Below are 19312 nucleotides of genomic sequence, written 5' to 3'. Positions count from 1 at the left end.
ATGGATGTTCTGGCCCCAGTGTGGACTCAGACCTTCCCAGTGACTCCCTCAGGAGTCAGGCTAAGAGGAAATACATACAGTGTGTTCTAAGCCCACTGGACAGAACCCAGGCTCAGACCAGGCTGCTGTGAGCTTCCTCCCAGTCAACAGCTCAACAGGCTGACCCACTTCTGCAGGCACCCTGCTGGAGCCTATAATCCTGAGTCCCAACGTGGCTGCCCCATGGCATTGCCATGGTACCACCCACCATTCATGAGTTCAGCCACCACTACCCCATGAGATCTCCAACCTGCAGCTCTCCAGGGCTCCCCTCCAGGTCCAGCTTCCAATCAGAGTCATGCTTCCACAGACACAACTGCCTCTTCTGGGAGCCCCTACCCCATATGCACAGGGCTGGGCCCTGGTGCCTCCTCACACTACAGCTGCCACAGCATCCTCAGGATCTGGAACAGACATGGAGTTGGCCAGGGCTGGAGGGGGGCATCTGTTCAGTGGTACACCTCTTTTAGGACAGAGATTTTCAAACCACCTGAACCTCAGAAGCCCTCCTCCAAAAATGAAGCTCATGATGTCACCTGGTTTATAAAACTCGTAAGCAGAAATACTCCAACTGAAGCAGGTAGGGTCTGAATGCAGCCCCTACCTCAGGCTGCCAGTCCCCCCAGAGCTATCTGATAGCTATGGATCTAGGGTGCCAGTCTCCTTTAAACCCCTGGTAGAATAACCCCAGTCAACCCAGCTGTCTCAATTCTACCACCAAGGTTCTCCTCACAGACTCACTACATCCCCTTGGAAACCCTCCCCCTTCCCCCTTTTTCCAATTCAATGGAGCAAGGGTCAATGTCTGACCTCCAGGGCCTGCCTGCACTCCCCAGCCAATAAGCTATCACATGGGACAATTCCCTGTGCCTCCCTAAACTTGGGAGAAGATACCAAACCATTTTATAAGGATTCTCCCCTGAAAAATCCCAGAAATATAAGACTCTGAAAAAGGGAGTTTATGGAAGTTCTGGACTGTGCAGGGAGGAAAGCCAGGCATGGGGCCTTGGTTGGGCCAATCCCACATTCCATGACCTCCCACTAACTGCTACAGACAGACACGAGCCAAGTACTGCACTTAGACATTTTCACATGCAATCCCACACATGTGATCCCTAGGCCCGTGATTCGGTCTTGATTTATTCCATGAACCCAAAGCCCTTGGAAATTCATTAAGACTGCAATGCTGGGCTCACAGACCTCAGTTCCCTCTTGCATCTACCAGAAGATATCCCCTTTAAAAGAGTCAGGGAGTAGTCTCCTGTCCTAAAGGCTACCTCCCTGGACTCCAGTGGAGCAGGCTGATAAAGCTGGGGCATATTCCACATAGAGTAATTGTCAAAAAGTACCAGCAGTTTCTTGTACCCTCAATGAATCCAATAAAAAAAAAAAAAAAAAGTACCAGGGAATCCCTTACATACACAGTATCCAGAGTGCTCAGGGTGTGGAGACCCCAGAGTGTATGTGGAGACAGAGTTCTAGCCTCTATGGCTCAGCTTGCCAGGCCAGACTTGCCATGCAGACCACAAAGCTGAGATCCAGTCATCCCTTCCAGAATCCCCAGAGAGGCCTGCAAATGGTTCTCTTTGGGTCCCTCACAGTAATCCCTAGGTCCCTCAGTTCCATGAGACCAATTCTGCAGGCACATCTGCAACTGCCAGCACACCACCTGCTCTCCACCTCTCCCACCCAAAGCTCTCTGAGACCCCTTCACCACCATCCCTTACCCCAGCCTCTGGGGTGGCAGATAAGCCTGCCAAACCCTCCTGCCTCCCTTCCCCTTGGCAGCAGGACTCCTGGCCTCTCTTCTTTCCTGAAACAGAAAGCTGATGGCTGCTGTCATTCTATTTGAAGAACTGTCACAGCAGTCCTAGATCCAGAGAGAAAAGGAAGGGTGTGTGCAGGCGTATGCACGCGCACGCGCACACACATACACACACACACACACAGTTAAAAGTAGCCAGCTGTCGGGGCTAGAAGAGTCAGATGCACCCAGAGTCTCATTAGTAGCCTCTTTCTCTGACCCCCAGGGCAGTGGGGAAGAAAGCAACAGTGGGAGGGAGCCTTACACTCTCCTCTAGATATTTCCTGGGCTGAGAGACGCACAGGGCCCTCCCCTGTCTGCTGTAGGCTGTGACCAGCAAACAAAGCCAATACCTTCCTCAGCTCTCTACCAGCTCTGTTCCGCAGAATGCAAGGTCAGGCTAAAGACAGGGGCAGAGGCAATCCCAACCCCTGCTGCCAAAACAAGCCAAGGACCAGGGGCCATACCTCTCCTGTGGGCAGCCTGGTCTATTCACTCTCAGCTGGTGGCCAAGCAAACATGCCTCACAGACATCTCTGGGAGAAGTCCCTTGCTCTCCCTGTTTACTCCTGGTTTCCTCATCCCAACCTCCACCTGGGAGAACTAAGCCCAAAGCATAGCTGACAGGCTCCCAGGAGAGGGGGAGGAATGGGAAAGGGCTCTCATCAAAGAGGTGACGTCAAAACCCAGCAACTTGTGAAGCTGTCAGGGGCCGGGAAATTTGGACAAAGGTGTCTAAAAATAAATCCCTGAAGCCAGGAAAAGGCTTTGGTGGCTGAGTTGCTCTCCACCACACCACATGCCATGCTCTCTGTTCTGAGTTTTAGAGCCCAAGAAGTATCTTCCCAAGAGGTACTTCTCCAGATTAGCCCTTGAGGTTGAGAATGACACAGAACTGGAGGTACCATACACTAGCCTTTCCTTCAGTGAAATGGGGGAGGATCCCCATGAGGTGGCACACTGAATAGGTCTGGGGCACTGGTGTCTCCCTTCCCGCCTTCACTGTCAGCCTGCATCCCCACCTCCAGCCCAAACCCATCCCTGGCATGCACACCCTTCTCAGCATCCCTTCTAGCCGTCATCTTCAGCTCAAAAAGAAAACTCACCTCCATTCTCCCTGTGCCCCTGCCCTAACACTGTGATAGCCCTGTTGTTTCCAGGTCTTCTCACCCATTTCTTCAATCCTGTCCATGCCCACTAAGGCCACAGCTGGTGATCCAGAGCCTCATTTATTCATTACCCAGCCATGACACCACACTCTTGTACCCCCTTATCCAGAACCTATCTGAACTCCCATTTCTGTCACCAATTCCCTATGCCTTTCCCCAGAAAAAAAATGGCAAGGTTCCTCTATGTCTGCCAAGTTTCCACTCTCTGACTCTCCTGTTCTGTATAGTGACCCAGCCACACTAGCCGCACCCTCTGCACAACTTATTGCCACAGGCTACCACTGCCCACCTGACCCCATGGAGGGCAGCCTCCCAGGTCAAATACTGTCAACAGGCTAATGTTCCCAAACTTATCCACCAGCCCAGTCCTCTCAGAACTCCAGATCCTACATTTGCCACTGCTAATGCCACAGGCCCCACTGGGATGTCTCTCAGGCAGCTCTATTGACATAGCCTACAGAGTTGGCTTCCCCTTGCTCCCCAAATCAGGGCCTCCCTCAGTTCCCCACATCTCAGTGAAAAGCATCTCATACTCACCTAATTGTCCAGGCCATAGGGAAGCAGAGCCCTCTGTGACTTCCCCCACTTCCTCCCCTCCCTCAACAGGGAATCTACCCAAAAGCTCATCAGTTCCACCCCCAAACAGTAAATCTGTGTTTATCTCATCCCTATAGTCACTGTCCCAGCCTAAGCTGCCACCACTAACAATGGGATTCTTGACAGCCTCCTAAGCACCTCCACCTAGCCCCTGACCTGTGATTCAGTCCTACCCTGCCCAGGGATAGGATAGTCCATCTTCTATAGATGACCATGTTACTTTCATAGCTGGAACAATGTAGTGACTTCCCACTGCATTTAGATCTAACTTGTAATTCCTCACCCTTCTCTGCCTAGAACATTCTTTCCTCCCCTCCAAAGGCTCTTCTAGAACTCTGCCTTGAGGTTACCTCCTCCAAAAGGCTGTCCCTAACCATTCTATACAAGTTGGTCTCCCGACTGTTCTCACCCCATTCTTTCCTAGTATGGTCCCATTTCTGTCTGATATTCATTACTTAACTTCATTACCTCACTGTGAATGCCTATTTCATGTACCAAAATTTCACATCACGCCCATCACAGCCACTGGCACACAGATGCTTAATAAATACAAGTTAAACGAATGAATAAACAATCACTTCCAAGCCCAAACTGAGGTCATTTCCCTAGTATTCAGATTTACAAAACATTTGGAGAAGAAGGGATGTGCAACAGGGCAAGTTTTAAAACCCTCTGTAGACACAGAAACCCCTGTCAGACCTCCTGGTGACTAGCTCTCCTTCCTCTAGGCAGGGTGAGCCAGCATTGCTAATGATCACATCAGTAAAAAGACAGGGTCTGGCATTACTGCTCAGGTGCATAAACCTATACAGAGCCAGGGCCAGGGGCAACATATGGGACAAGTCCCAGTCACTGAGAGACTCAGGGCCTTGCTTTACAGGCCCTACAAGGATAGAAAGAGGGTGGGCCTGTCCATCCATCTGAGCCAGGAGTGCAGAATGAGCACTAAAGATATCTTTGGTCAAAGCTAAAGACAAACCGACTAGGCCAGGTTTCTGAACAAGCTCTCTAAGCTCCTGGGAGATGCTCTGGCCCCTACAAGGTCTCAGACATCTGAGACCTCTTCCTTCTTCCTAGCTTCACAGGCATCTGCTCCATGAGGCCCCATGAAAGGATGCTTCTCTCCCAAAACCAATTCTTCCTCCCAACCTGGGAAATCCTGCCCAACTCCTAACCAAAGGACCTGGCTGTTTCCCTACCCACACCCTCCCACCAAGGCCTGTGCCTCACCTTGATGTAGTTGTCCAAGGCAGGGTGTACACGGCGGGTAGCCAGCCAGATGGACAGGGTGGTTGTGTGGGGGAACGTAGCTGTCACCACGTGGCTGGGTGCCGGAAATGAGAATACTTTGAAGCCAAATTTCTCATACAGGTGGATGAGCTCAGGTGAGGGTGACTCCTCACCTTCACTCAGGATGCTGCCCACTGCACAACGGCACTTCTCAGGGGGAACCTAGAGAAGCAAAGAGGGGTCAGAGTTGGCAAAAAAAAAGGAGACTCCCTGCTTCCTGGTTTTTGCCAACTCAGGCCTGTAAGAACCACCACATCCAACAGGCCATGTAACCCTAAATACCAGGATGAGGCTATTTTCCTACTAGAACCCATCTGTGGCCCCTGCCTCCTGCTGCAAGACCCTCATCCACCCATTCATTTATTTCTTCAATTAACACACTATGCCCCGTGCTAGAGACCCTGGGTCATGGTAAGGGATCAGACTTAGTCTCTGCCCTCCAAAGGCCCAGAAAAGGCAAGAACAGCGAGGACCTCTGAACCATCACCCTCCACAAAGCCCATCAACAGCACCACTGAGGGGGCCTTTCCACCTCCTGATAGGATCCTCTGTTCAGCCCCTACTCCCCAGGATCACAAGCAGGACTACAGGATGGCATATCCTGGAGCCTGGATCTATTAGTTCCCAGCCCTATTAGCTCATTTCTCTCCTACCTCCTAGAGAAGAGCAGGCTTCCCTGGCAGAAATTTCAAGATAGGTAAGGGAGCAAAATTTAGGAGCAGGAACAAGAAAAAGAACCCAGACCTCTCAGGTCATGCCCTAGGAAATCAAGAGAGTGTGTGTTTACATGTATTTATGGGCTCACAGGGTAAAGAGGCCAGGCCAGGGTAGGAACCTGACATCCAGCTGTGGAGGGGCTGCAGGTAGCATTGTTTAGGACATAGAATCATTGACCTCTGGGGTACTGATGAAATTCTGTGAGGGAATCTTTCTAGACCCTCAAGTAGGGCCAAGCCACCAACACCCCCAGACAACTTCTTCAACCCATGCCCCATTCCAGAACTTCCCCACTTTCCAAGTTTTTTCTCCTGGCTAAGTCCAAGACTATTGGTTCCTCTCCAAGTCTCCCTGAGCCCCTAGTGCCTGCAAATCCCACTCTGATCTCCTCTGACCCTATACTTCTTCTCTAGCCTCCCTTCCCTAGCTCCCCAAAATGCCAGCCAGCCAAGTAGGGCTCTTGTGTGAGCCTCCAACACTTCCTAGGACTGACCCAAGGCCTACAAGGTCCAGCACTCATTTCTCTACTTTTTGCTACGTTTCCCATGTCAGCTTTCTACATGCCTAAGTCTGTACCACGCCTCAGGCTGGGTCCCCAGAGGTATGTGTTCCTGGATCTGGGAGACTCAGCACAGATCTTACTCTCTCAACCCTGGATTTTGCATGATTTCTCCCCCCTACTCTGCTGACTCCTAAGTTTAAAAAGGCCACTCCCTTTACCTCCACTTACTCTTCTCCTCAGCTTCCATTCCTAGCCCTGTGAAGTCATCATATTACCTGTTCTCACCTTTTCCCTTCCACTACAACACCTTCTAAGCCCTGTTAGCAATCCTCTGGGGGTTTCTCAGCCCTGATCTGCCTCTTCTACTCTGGCCAATCCAGCCCAGCCTTAGAGTTGTACTTTTCCTGGGACTTGGGCACTTACTCCAGGCTCTCATCTCTAAGCAGACCCTAGGGGTCACCCCCAGCTCACTGTACCACTGGTTCCCTTGCTGCCTCCTTGAATCCTACAGAATCAACTCTGGCTCAGAGCTTCAGTGGTAAGCAATATGATGCAGTTTTCAGAACCACAGCTGGAAGCAGGCCAGGGTGTACATCCTGAGTCATGTGATCCTGGGACAAGTCCCTTAGCTTCTTGGAGGCCCACTTCTTTGATATCTACTTATAAAATTGTCGTATTAATGAGATACTTCATGAAGACTTAGCCCAGGTCCAGCATTCAGCAAGTGCTCTATAACTGCTGTTGGTTATTAGCAGCTATGAGAAAGTCAAAACTGTCCCTCAGCTTAGACTGCCCATCCACTCAAATCTCTGCAAATGCACCTCCTCCCTGCCCATTCAGGTTCAAATGCCCTTTTAGGGAACCTTTCAAGGTGGTTCATAGGCACTCTCTTCTCCCCCAACACCTCCCTCCCAATATTTTGCTGTAAACTCTCTTGCCCATGTGAAGCCCACCTTGCAGCACAGTCTCTTCTCTTGGCCTGAAGCTCCTCCCACCCCACCCAGGCAGAGGAACAGATTGCTGCAGTACCACCTTTTGTCTCTAGATGGTGGAATAGCCCAACTCACATGTCAAGAGGAGCATGGCCAGGTAGGCAGGAGGTTCTGGCAGGCCGGCTACTGATTGACCAAGGGTCAGCGCCTGCCACAAGGCCTACCTTCATGTCCCAAACCCTAGCAACCTATGCTATGCAAAAGAAACATCTAGTGTTAGTCAGATGGAGAAAGGGGTAGAAGGTCACTTGATCTCCTCTCCATCCCTGGCCTGCCTCAGTTTGGGTCCCAGGGTCTTTTCTACAATCACTGCAGCAGCCCTCATAAAGCTTTAAGCTCAATACCCTTTTCAGTCCCCCAAAGATACCAGAACATATGTGATCATCTCCTTAAAACCTCTCAGTGACCCCAAATTCACCTCTAGGATGAAATTAAACTCCCAACCCAGTGTGCAAGGCTGTCTTTTAGAGTGGCCCACACAGCACTGCCCGGATTTGTCACCTCATACTCCCTTTCTGCTGTTCTAGGGCCCCATTAAGGGCCAGAGCCCAGATGGGCAGGCACCCACTGAATATCTGTGTGGCAGAGAGAGGGACAGATCCAGGCTCTGGCCGAGCCTGCCTTACCAGCCTCCTTGCCCGCCACACTCCCACAGCCACCCACATGGAACTATTTGCAGCTCCCCAAACATGCCACGTCCTCTCATGCTTCCTGCCTTTGCGTAAGCTATTTCCTCTGCCTGAAATGTCCTTCTTCACCCTATTCTAGAGTCCCTTCTGCCTGGGAAACTCCTGCCCATCCTGTAAGACTTAGCTCAAGCCTCCCCCTTAAAACCTTCTGTTGCTCCCTGCCAAGCAGCCCCTTTTCTCTGATCCCAAGTACCCACAGAGGGAGGTCTTGTGCTACACTATAACTGATGGCCTCCCTGTCTCTCCCCACCACTCCAGGCCCAAGGCAAAAAAATCCAGGAGCTTGCACACAAAGAAAGTTCTTGGGGCACACTTAGTGATAGTACATACACGTACCCACAAGCCCTGCATCCTCTCCCTCCACCTACAGGAAGGGATAAGCTCCTTTCACAGTGGAAGGAGGCAGCTATTAAGGAAACAGGGCTGCTAGGATCCTGGAAGTGCAGGGGGCACAGTAGCTCCTTTCTTGCCCTTCCCCTGCCCTGGCCATGGCTAAGGAGAGCCTAGGAAGACCCTCAGCAAGCCTATCATGTGCTAAGCAGCCTCATGTAAAGCTAGAGCCAGGAAGCAGCTAAATCTAGCACCAGCAAGGAGGAAATGGGACAGACCCTAAGATAATCTAACAAGTGGCAAGGCTGGTCCAATAGCAGGGGAAGGCTCTCAGGAAAGTCATGCCTGACTGCAGGCAAATGGCCTACTGAGGTTATCAGGCACCCAGAAAGTAGGGGTTTCTTGAAGGCACAAAACCCCATCCACCTTGGTTCAATGCAACATCTTTTTTCTTTTTTTTTTTTGAGATAGTCTTACTATGTCGCCCTCGGTAGAGTGCTGTAGCATCACAGCTCACGGCAACCTCAAGCTCTTGGGCTTAAATGATTCTCTTGCCTCAAGTAGCCAGGACTACAGGCGCCCACCACAACACCCAGTTATTTTTTTTGTTGTAGTTGTCATTGTTGTTTAGCAGGCTTGGGCCAGGTTTGAACCCGCCAGCCCCAGTATATGTGGCCAGTGCCCTAGCCACTGAGCTACGGGTGCTGAGCCCAATGCAACATCTTTATTTGGGCCTAAACCTAGAAAGTACACCTCGTCCTTCTAGCTCTACCTGCCTGCCTATTTTCCTTCCCATATCAACCATTTATTTCTCTGGACACCTAGGCCCAGCACAAGAATCTGGACCACACCAGAAAACTAACTCCAGGCAAGGAACCACACCAGAGAGACAGGATAGTGGCTTACTTTGGGTAAAGGCAAGCCTACCCAGTATCTGTCCTCAAAACAAGAATATCAGGGGAAAGTGAGAGGGATGCTAGGACCCAAACTATCTCCTTTGAAGCCTCCTGAGTCCCAGAACTGTGAAAAGAGGGAAGTCTGCTTGGAACCTAAAGCTTCCAGGTATGAGCTAATCCTAAGGCTGGCCCCACTGCCCCTTCCAGAAAGGTCTCAGAGTGCTCTGCAGACTCTCTAATGTGAGGCCATAATGAAGAGAGCCACTTCAGAGGCCCTACCTAGCCTAGACCTCACTGAGTCCTGGAAATGAACAAGACTAATATCTTTCAGAATCTAGGAAGGAGAAATGGTTATCAGCTGGCCCAGACCAAACCCAGGGCTTGAGTTCAATAGATATAGACAATCCCAGGCCCCTAACCTGTACAACCTGACAGGGATGGCTGTACCACCTGCTAATCCCAAATCCAAAGGGCTTCCCTTATCCCTCCCATGCCATCCCACCAAACCCACAGCTGCCCCAAATAAGGGGAAAAGTAAAGGCAGTGCCTTTCATGTGCACTGGTACTCCCAGGAAAGCAGAACAGCTGCACCTACCCATTACCAAAAGCTGGGCACTAGATCTTGTTCACCTTCTTGGGTGCTGCAGGTCAACACACCAAGCTCTATGTGTCTAAATTCCCTGAGCAGCCAGTGCCCAAAGATACACTGTGGCAAGTACCAGAACATGGGCTAATACAGACAGTGAGGCCAGAAGACAGGACCTATACTTAAGCAGTCAGCAAGATGCTAACTTTCAAAGGTGGGTTCAGGGAATTTCTGAGAGTTTCCACTTAGAAGTGTTTCCTGGCTCTCCACCCCTCATTCTCAAGCATAATCCTATCAGCTCATATCTGACAAGGCACTGACCGATTGCCCCTGTCACTGCCTTCCATTAATAAGCTCACAAAATCCAAACATCCCTGTATAATAGGTACTATTATCAACCCTGTTCCTGAAGCCCAGAGAACCAAAACACTCAGCAAAGGTCACAGTAAGGCAATGCTGGAGTCAGAATTTGACCCAAGCAGACAAGCTCCTGGGCTGCACCATACAATTCAGGGCCACGTGGCAGCCCGAGAAATAGGTTCTGGCTAGGAATGGGTACACAACAGCTTCTCCCCGCAGAGCACCTCCTCACATGGCCCAGGCAACCTGCAGGAGGCAGGGACCAGGCCAGAGACAGCAGGGTTCCTAGCAGTACAAAGTCCCAGTGGCACAAGGCCTATAGGCAGGGGTGGATGTCAAGTGTGCTACACAGCTATTAGGGATGGATATTGAGCCTTATCATTTAGTCCCTACAAGAACAAAAACCCTGAGATAAGGGTCTCTCTCACCTTTGCTCCTCCACGAGAGGGACGCACTTCCAACTCTCTTTGGAAGTGCTCTAAACTTTCTCTTTATTCTTCCTAAATCAAATCTCTCTTTGTTACCCTGAAAAAACAAGCAAAAAAAAAAAAACCCTGAGGGAAGGATTCTTTTATCCCCACTTGATAGATGAAGAAACAGATCAGGAGAGGCCAAGTGACTCACCCAGAGTCCCAGAGTCACGTGCTGGTAAGCGATGAAGCCTGGATTCAAACCCAAAAGGGCAAATCCAAAGTCCTGCTCTCACCTTACCTCCCCTTCCGAAGGCAGTTCTAGAGGTGCTCACCCTTCCCAGCCTGTCCCACACAGTTAACCTGCTGCAGAGCAAAAGCCTGAACTCCACCTGGCAGAAAATAATCATGAGGTAATTGGCATAAGGGATAGCCTAGGCTCTCAGTAAACATAAACCCAGCCCACATTTCCACTGCCCTTGTGGAGGAGGTCAATCCTGATCTTACTCCCTTGCCCCTTTCCTGGACTCCATGTGACCTAAGTGCTTCTGGAGAAGCTGGAGGGCCCCATCCTCACACATATTGAGGAGGAAGAGTATGGCAAAGGCCCAAATCAGAACTCTCATCAGCCTCAGTCCCTGCAGACTTGCTGGCCCGAACCTGATTCTCAGTGGACTATGGGGAAAATGAGACTTTTTTTTTCCCTTTTTTTTTTTTATGTTAATTCTGAAAGTTCTGAGAGGGAAAATGAGACTTCAACAGTAGTCTAGCTTACTAAAGGCAGCTGAAGTGCCACCAATTCCACCTCCCACTCTATGCCTGGGGCAAGCACTCCCTCCTAGGTAATGGATGTAAGCAGCAAATATAGGTCTGCCTTAGGCAGGTAAACTGAACTGGCTGTCATGCCCCTCTTGCCTAGCCAAGCTCCCCACACGGGCAAGTAGGCAGGATGCCTAAATCCTCAAACACGGCAGTAGAGATGGGGGTGGCTGCAGAGAGCAAGGTTCACCTCCTAGACAGGAGGTAGGGGGCCAGGCTGGCAGATAGGATAGATCCACTGGCACAATGACGGCAGCCCAGTCACTAGGGCCTGTCCGCAGACTAGAGGTGGCTAAGATCAAGCAAGGCACTCAGGGTCCTCTCAGCTCCTTCCTTCCCTTCCAACACTGAAGGTTCCCAGAGAGACAAGGCACAGAAGAGGAGGCTAAAGCCATTTTTCAAACCCCTAGCATCAATCTCAGAAGCTAGGCTGAGGGCAAAACAGTTCAGCTATGCAAGGGTTAGGGTAAGCAGAACGTACATGTGAACTGAGATAAGGGGACAGATCTGACAGACATCCACCTACACCTGACCCATCTCTGAACTCACCTTCCTCCCCCAGGAACCTTAAAGAGGAAATGGACTGTACTCCATGAATGTTGAGCTCTGAGGGGAAAGGGCACCCACTATGAGCCACTGCCAGGGTCTATCCACTTCCTGACACATGCTCCCTCTTTCCACTCCCAACCATGAAAAGGCCTTCAGGGATGGGGAATGAAATGCTTCCTCTTGCCTCACACTTGCCAAGATCTTGCAGCCTCTTCCCACACAGGACTCCAGGACATATGGCTAATAGCTTAATCAGCATCTAATATGAAAGGGTCCACAGTAACTGCCCCTATTCTGCTGGGTAATACCATTTCTTGTGCCACTTCCTGGGCCCACACTCAACCTCCCCTATGCTCAGCTAAAGTCAGGAAGGGATATGGCTAGGGAGGTGTCAGTCCACACCTCATGGATAAAGGCAGCATCCAGAGCCAGGTGGCACTTCTAACCTGGTTACTCACTGCCCCACTCACACACCCTGAAACACCCTCACTTCCTCCCCAAACTCACAGAGAAGCAGATTTTTATTCCTCTTGTGCCTGGAGCAGTGGGGTTGGGGGAGACAACAGATGAGCCTTATATCTTATCTTACTCTGAGAACCGGAACATGCAGGACCCCAAGATGAACACTGCTGATGAAGGCAGCCAAGGGAGCAGAAAGCTTGAGTTCTCAGCCCACCTCAGGACAAGGATGAGGATGGTATCCCCGGCCCAGCACAGAGCCTGACACAGATAAGGTATTCAAATATTGCTGAATGAAAACAAAAAGCGTGAGATCAGTATATCACTCCTGCTTTCTGAAACTTAGTCTCCCACTCGATAATCTCAGGAGTGTGGATCAGGAAGCCTCAAGTCCTTACACACCAGGCAGTCTATGATAATCACGAGTTCCTAAAGCCTAAGGGCCCATGGTCCCCTGAACCTATTAGAATCTCTGCCAGGCATAGAATGCACAGCCTCACTCCCAGAGCAGGTGGGAACCCACATGTCCCTGAGCCATCCCAAGTGCCATTGCTGTGACCTACCACTAAATGAAGACACGGTTATATTCTGGAGGACCCCAGGATTGGGAGGGGAAGGATCAGAGGGGCCACCTGGACTTGTTCAGTGATCTTCTATGCCAGCTGGATGTCCACAGTCAGACTAAGGGTCTAAGCCTCCTCATCTTGACCCTTAGTACATGTTGGTATAACATGAGTGTTTTTTCCCACCCTTTTCTTTGTTGTTAAGTATCTGTTGAGGGCTTGATGCTGGTGTGAACTGCTTCATCTATATTGTTTAACCCTTGACAGCCTATCTATGAAGCAGGTATTTTATTACTACTCTGCAGATGAGGAAATAGAGGCTTAGAAAGGTTATGTGGGAGGAAGGTGCAGTGGTTCACCCCTGTGATCCTAGCCCTTTGGGAGGCCAAGGCAGGTGAATTATTTGAGCTCAGGAGTTCTGAGACCAGCCTGAGCAAGAGTAAAACCCCATCTGTACCAAAAATAGAAAAACCTGAGGCAACAGAACTGCTGGAGTCCAAGAGTTGGAAGTTACTGTGAGCTATGATGACACCATGGCACTCTACCCAGAGCGACAGCATGAGACTCTCTCTCTCAAAAAAAAAAAAAAAGTTATGTGACATGTATAAGATTACACAGTAGGACAATGATGGGACAGGAACAGACCCTGGGACTGCTAGGATTATGGCTGTATTCTCCAGCCATGGTCCCTAGACGAGCACTCAAGTCAGACTATGTCCAGGTAGCCCTGGACACCCAGAGCCACCCCACAGGGTCCACCACAAGTCTTGGAAAGCTACGCGTGGTGGGCTTCCTGGGGGCAGTGGCTAGGCTAGGAGGTCACAGTGAGAGTACCAAGGTGGTACTCTCTTCTAGCTCACCCTTCCCTAGACCTGCCTCCAGCACTGACCCCAGGATACCCTCCCGCCTTGGTACTTTCCTATCCTAGAATCAGCACCTTCAACACAAGAAGTAACATGTTGATTCCAAAACAGGCAGACATGCTGATGAGGAAAGAGGCAGCCGCAAGGACTCTCTGCCCTCCCACTAGGGCCTTACACAGGGCTCCACCTGGGCCAGGTGTGGAAGGAGGGGCAGGGATCAGAGGCTAGCATAGGACGAGGAGGTACTTACACAACAGACCCTTGCAGGGGTAGGGGTTAGGCATCTGGTCTAGGAGCCTCCCACAGCCTGCTACCTCCCCATCCCACTCATGCCCCAGTACTCCCAACTTCAGTTAGTGCCATCTCCTAGCCATGTGACCTCGAAACCTCAGATATTGTCTAATCATCCCTCAACTAGCCCATGTCACCTCTCAGCTGACTGGGCCCAGCCCAGTCTTTTCAATGGCCTCGCTTCTTCATCTCCTTCCTTCATCCACCTGTCCTCCAGTTAGCTTCTTTTAAAACAAAGGTGGCAAAGTGTGCCAGACCCTTTCTCTCAAACTGCTATACCTCCCTACCACCTGGCTCAGCAAATCCTTCCACCTTTATCAACCCACATGTCCACTGGCCACACTTCTATTATCCCATGTTTCCAGACCTCGTTACTACACAGTGGGTAGGTTGTAGGGCTTGTACACTTGAACTCTGCAGGCAAGGATATCAGAGCTGGGGATTCCAAATGCTTGGTTTGGCATAGCTCAGTATTAAGAAGCTAAAGAACCCTTGACAAACTGCCAGCTCATCCAGCTGTGGGCAGTAGCACCACCCCATAGCATGGCAAGAGATTATATTGGCAAGCCTTGACTCTTCATATGCTGTAACTACAACCTGACACCCACAGAGTGTTAGTGATGCAGGGTTAGTCTCTGACTCCAGCACCCTGGACACTCTCAGCAGCTGATCTGGATCCACTTGCTTCCCATCCCGCCCAGGCCCTCTCCTAACCAGGCAGCTTGAGATCTAAGGAAATGCCATCACTGGGTAGGGGCCCACCAAAATGGCTGAAGAGGTACGATTCTAAGCCCTATGCCAAGGGTTTGTCCTTTTAGCCCTTGAAGGCCTACATCCATGGCAGGACGCTGAGGCAAGGAAAGCACAGAAAAAAGATGTAATCCCAGAGTGGGCAGAATTTGAATGGCCTGGCCTTAGAGTGCTGGCCTCAAATGGAGACAGAAGAAGCCAGAGGGACAGCAAGAAGAGGAGGCAGGAGACCAAAATCCTAGCAGAAGCTAGGGACTCATAGTGGTATGCTCCTAAGTAGCCATGAGTAACAGGAACCAGGTCTGAACAAGGAGAAAGCCAAGAAACAATGCATGGAACAAACACCTAGGCTAAATGTGGAGGGATTTCAAGCTCACAGCGAAGGGGTGTGCAGGGCCATTTCAAAGATTTTCCCACCCTCTCCTCAGAAACCAAATCTCCCTCCCCCAACAAGCCCTAGTCTAGCTCCATCCATGAGGTGGAACTCCAGGGAGGTTCCTTACCATGTGAGGATTGTCATAGTAGACAGCAATGGAGCGGAGCTTGGGGGAGATGCTGCAGCTCTCGGTGAAAAGCCGTCCAGTCTCACCATAAGGCCCCAGGTGGAACTTGTAGGCCACAGTGACATTGCGGATGTGAGGTGAACCAGCACTCACTGTCACCCCAGCCAGCAGCCCTGAGTACCCAGCAAAGGCCAGCAGTGTCAGCAGCAGTAACAGAGTCAGGCCTGCAATCAGGCCCAGTAGTAGCAGGTCCGACATGGCTCTGGGCCTCCCACACCCCAAGGCAGCTGCAAAGGAGAAAGAAGGGAGAGGAAGCTAGTAGCCTGCTCTGACCAATGTGCCTACCTGCCCACCAACCAGTTCTGGCCCAACCTCAGCCCTGCCTTGGGTACTGTGACCCAGGAGGGGGAGGGGCCAGAGGTGTTTACACACAGAGTGACCTAGAAGGGAGCTACAAAGGATGACTGAAGCCACAAGCCTCTTTATTTCTTAATCACAGTTGTAGAAGCCCGTGGAGCAGCTCTGCCTGTCAGATGGCAGCTCTGGTCACACCTGGGGAAACTGAGTCATAAAGGGGATCAGGAGGGAATCAGCCAGGGACACACTCCTGGTCCTGACTAGTCTCTCCCTCAAGAAGGGCCAGAGAGCAGCCAGTCTGCTTGTCCCCCACATTGCCCCTTCCTTCTCAGGGCTAAGCCACAATGCCAGCCAAGCCTAGCCTCTCCAAGTACTTACTGCCAGAGGGAGGATGGGCAAACACCAAAATCCAAACACTTATTAACAAACAGGAAAACCATGAAGAGCAAAATCCCAGGGGAAAATGTGTCTCAGAAAGAGAATTTCAAAGAAACCTCTCCTTTGCTAAGTATATCTCACCTGCAGGGACCTTGCTGTCCAGCAAGCTCACTCATCCAGAACCAGAATAGAGACTAAGCCAAACAGCCTGAGAAGCTCGAATGAAGTCCAGCACTAAGCCTCTCAGACTTGAACCAACAATGTTAAGAAGATTCATCCCATTTTTCTAGCCCATAGAAGACTAGAAACATCAAGGAAGGAAAAGGCTGCTACCCTGTTTCCCTGAAAATAAAAGTGTCTTATTTTAAATAAAAGTGTGCTCCCACAGATGCCCTAGGTCTTATTTTCAGGGGACGTCTTATCTTTCCTGTAAGTAGGTCTTATTTTCGGAGGATGTCTTATTTTTGGGGAAACAGGGTAGCAGTGGAAACACACAACAGGGAGAATTAAGAGTTACCCATAAGAAGCAGAGAAGCTATACAAGAGCAGGCCCGGGAACACAACAGAGGCTAGGCAGTATGTGAGCCACTCAAGGCCAGTATGTGACCACTTACACCTCTAGGCAACTGGGGGCCAGAGGCCTAACTCCCTTATACAGAAGGCTTGATCTAAGTTGCCTGGGGGGTGGGGGTAGGGGGTGGGGGAGGGATCACAGCCCAGAGATTTTTTTTTTAAGACAGAGCCTCAAGCTGTCACCCTGGGTTGGCATCACAGCTCACAGCAGCTTCAAACTCCTGGGCTCAAGCGATTCTCCTGCCTCTGCCTTCCAAGTACCTGGGATTACAGGCTCCCGCCACAACACCTGGCTATTTTTTGGTTGCAGCCATCATTGTTGTTTGGCAGGTCCGGAGTGGATTCAAACCCACCAACTCAGGTGTATGTGGCTGGCGCCTTAGCCCCTTGAGCCACAGGCGCCGAACCCAGAGAAGATTTTTTTAAGAGAAATGGAAGCACAAGGTCCATTGGGGAGGCATTCCCACTCCAACTGTTTACAATTAATATTTAAAATTAAAAAGTTTTGAAGCTGAAAAGGCAATGCTGCAACCCCGTGGAAAACTTAGCTCTGTGGAATTATTTGCTCCCTATGGGTTCTGGCTGGGGGTTAAGATTTTATGTTGAGAAACTGCCACCGGAGTCAATGTACACATAGTGCTTGCCAAAAATTTCTAAACCTTTACTACAAGACAGTGAGATGTCTCCCACTGGTCTTCTCACCCATATGTGCTCCTACCCATCAGTATCATTATCTTTTCTGCATGTATTCCCTGTCCTACTCATCTTGGCTCAATCTTGTTTTCTTTGATGACAGTGATGCTGATGATGCATCTTCCACTGAGTGCTTATTATATGACAGTGTATAAATGTTGTAACACTGTTACTTCATTAATCCTTAAAACAATCCAACAAGGTAGGTTATGGATCAGTACACAAGTGATTGGGAGGTTAAGAAATTTGTCCAACGTCACATGGGTATTAAACGGAGCCACAGGAACAAAAATACAGGCAAAGGGAACCCAAGCTCCCATTTCAACGTTCTCTCTCCTCCCTGGTGTCTGGCTTCCAGAGAGGCCCAAGCATTTAATCCATGCTAGACATCTCTGAATCCTTGGCTCTATAGGAAACTCAAAATACAGGCCACCACTTGCCTCAGGAGTAACAAGCCCTCACTCTGACCTATGTCTCCAGTTGCACACTTCCTGTCCTCTCAACAGAATTTAATCCCCACTTTTCTCTTGCCTCCAAAATGCTCAGGAGAAAAAAAATGCCCCTACAGGCCCGTCCAACCTTTTGGTTTCTGTTTCACAATGAAAGAAGTCTTGGGCCACACATTAAATACACAAACAATAAAAAAAAAAAGCTGATGAGCAAAAAAAGAAAAAAGAAAGAAAAGAAAAATAAAAGAAAGAAGAAAGGTCTGCGCATAATTTTTGTGATATCCGCCCCCACAGATAAGTAAGTCCTCACATAATCCTTATCACAGGTTGGACATTCCTGCAGGGTAAGGGAGAGGGGCACGGTGAGTATTTCCCTCACATACCAGAGGACAGGAAGAAGGGCTGGGGCAGCCTCACCTGAAAAGCCAGGCTCACATTTAGGAACCGATGGCATTCAGTGTGGCAGGGGCCAAGCGTCCCCTTGCTGAAAGCTGAAAGGAAGCCATCCCAGCCCAGGAATAACCACTGAACCAACACCAAGCCCCAAACCCCAAACCCCCTTTTCAGGGATTGCCCACCAGGCTTTCAATAGGCACCTCCACCCCATTCTCAGACCCTTCGGGGAAATCAGAAGCAAACCCTGCCTCATAATTTCAGGGCTCTTCACTAGGGTTCTGCTCATGCCCCTCTTTCTGGAGGGTTCCAGGCACCACACCTGACGCCGAAACAGCCCTCGCAGCCAACCACGGGCAGGCTGTGCCAGTTCTCAGGCCTTTGTTTCCCCTCCAGTCAGAGGCAAGGACGCCGGTGGCCAGGTGCGACTTCCCGGTACCGCTCACGTGCGCGGTGGCGGAGGGCCCTGCCCTTAAAGCGCCCCAGGGCGAGCAAAACTTGGGGCTCACGCTACCGGGGAGGGGGACGACCTCGACTGCTAGGGGCCCGCGCGGGGAGGATGAGACTCCACCTTCTCACCACGAGCCTCACCTATTTACTCAGCTTTCTCTTTACCCACGACCTCCCAGAAACCCACGCACCGCTGTAACTTAAGAAACGCTAAAGTTTGCAGCCCGAGCTACAAGGCGCGGCCTTGGGGAGCTGAGGCGGAATTAAAACGCGACTCCAGCCCTTGTTTCCCCCACTTAATTTCACTACCCTGGGGCGTGCCCTACACTGGCAGCCTGAGCAGTGGGCCGCCCAGGATGGTAGGGGCTGACTCAAGGTCGCGTCCCGGCCCGGGCCAACTGTGCGAGAAACGAGGTGCAAAGAACGGCTCACGGAGGGAACGCAGTGAGGCCAGAGGCCGCGCCAGAGCGGACCGGAGTAGAGAAGCTCCTAGGCCCACGCCCTGGTGAGGACGCCTCCCTTCTGGCCCAGCCCTCACCTCAGCAGCCGCCCGCCGCGGACGCAGATCCGCGCAGGCGGCTCGGGCCAGGTCTCGGAGCCCGTCCGCCCTAGACGCGCACGCTCGCTCCGCCCCCTTTCGCGGCGGGACGTGGCCGTGACAGTGGGCGCGTGCGCGCGGGGCTCGTAGTGTGGAGGCCTGCCCCCTCCCTATCTCCATTGCAACGGGCGTGCGCCCTACCCGGTAACTGGCCGGGACAGGACCCAACACGTACCTTCCCTCCTCCAACAAACTACAGGGTTGCTCAGGGTGACTTAGCAACACCCTGGAGCATCTGGGTTG

The 19312-nt window shown here is 51.0% G+C and overlaps 1 protein-coding gene across 8 annotated transcripts in view; it reads right to left on the bottom strand.

The window, feature by feature from the left end:
- TEX264 (testis expressed 264, ER-phagy receptor) overlaps positions 1-19111 on the bottom strand; it is a 31980-nt gene extending 12869 nt beyond the window's left edge. The window contains exons 1-3 of one of the 8 annotated variants that reach the window (XM_053598801.1): positions 19010-19111; positions 15179-15465; positions 4840-5061 (exon numbers count right to left, since the gene is read on the bottom strand). In XM_053598801.1, the coding sequence (XP_053454776.1) occupies positions 4840-5061; positions 15179-15436 (480 nt within the window). In that variant the 5' untranslated portion in view covers positions 15437-15465; positions 19010-19111. Of the gene's footprint in view, positions 1-4839; positions 5062-15178; positions 15471-18343; positions 18876-18903; positions 18929-19009 lie in introns of those variants that run through there. The other 7 variants (XM_053598802.1, XM_053598805.1, XM_053598806.1 and 4 more) reach the window with 7 other exon arrangements.
- Positions 19112-19312: the final 201 nt, after the last annotated feature.

This window comes from Nycticebus coucang, chromosome 8, assembly GCF_027406575.1.
Source record: "Nycticebus coucang isolate mNycCou1 chromosome 8, mNycCou1.pri, whole genome shotgun sequence".
NCBI classification, from domain to species: Eukaryota; Metazoa; Chordata; class Mammalia; order Primates; family Lorisidae; genus Nycticebus; species Nycticebus coucang.
This window is presented reverse-complemented; position numbering and strand designations above follow the sequence as displayed.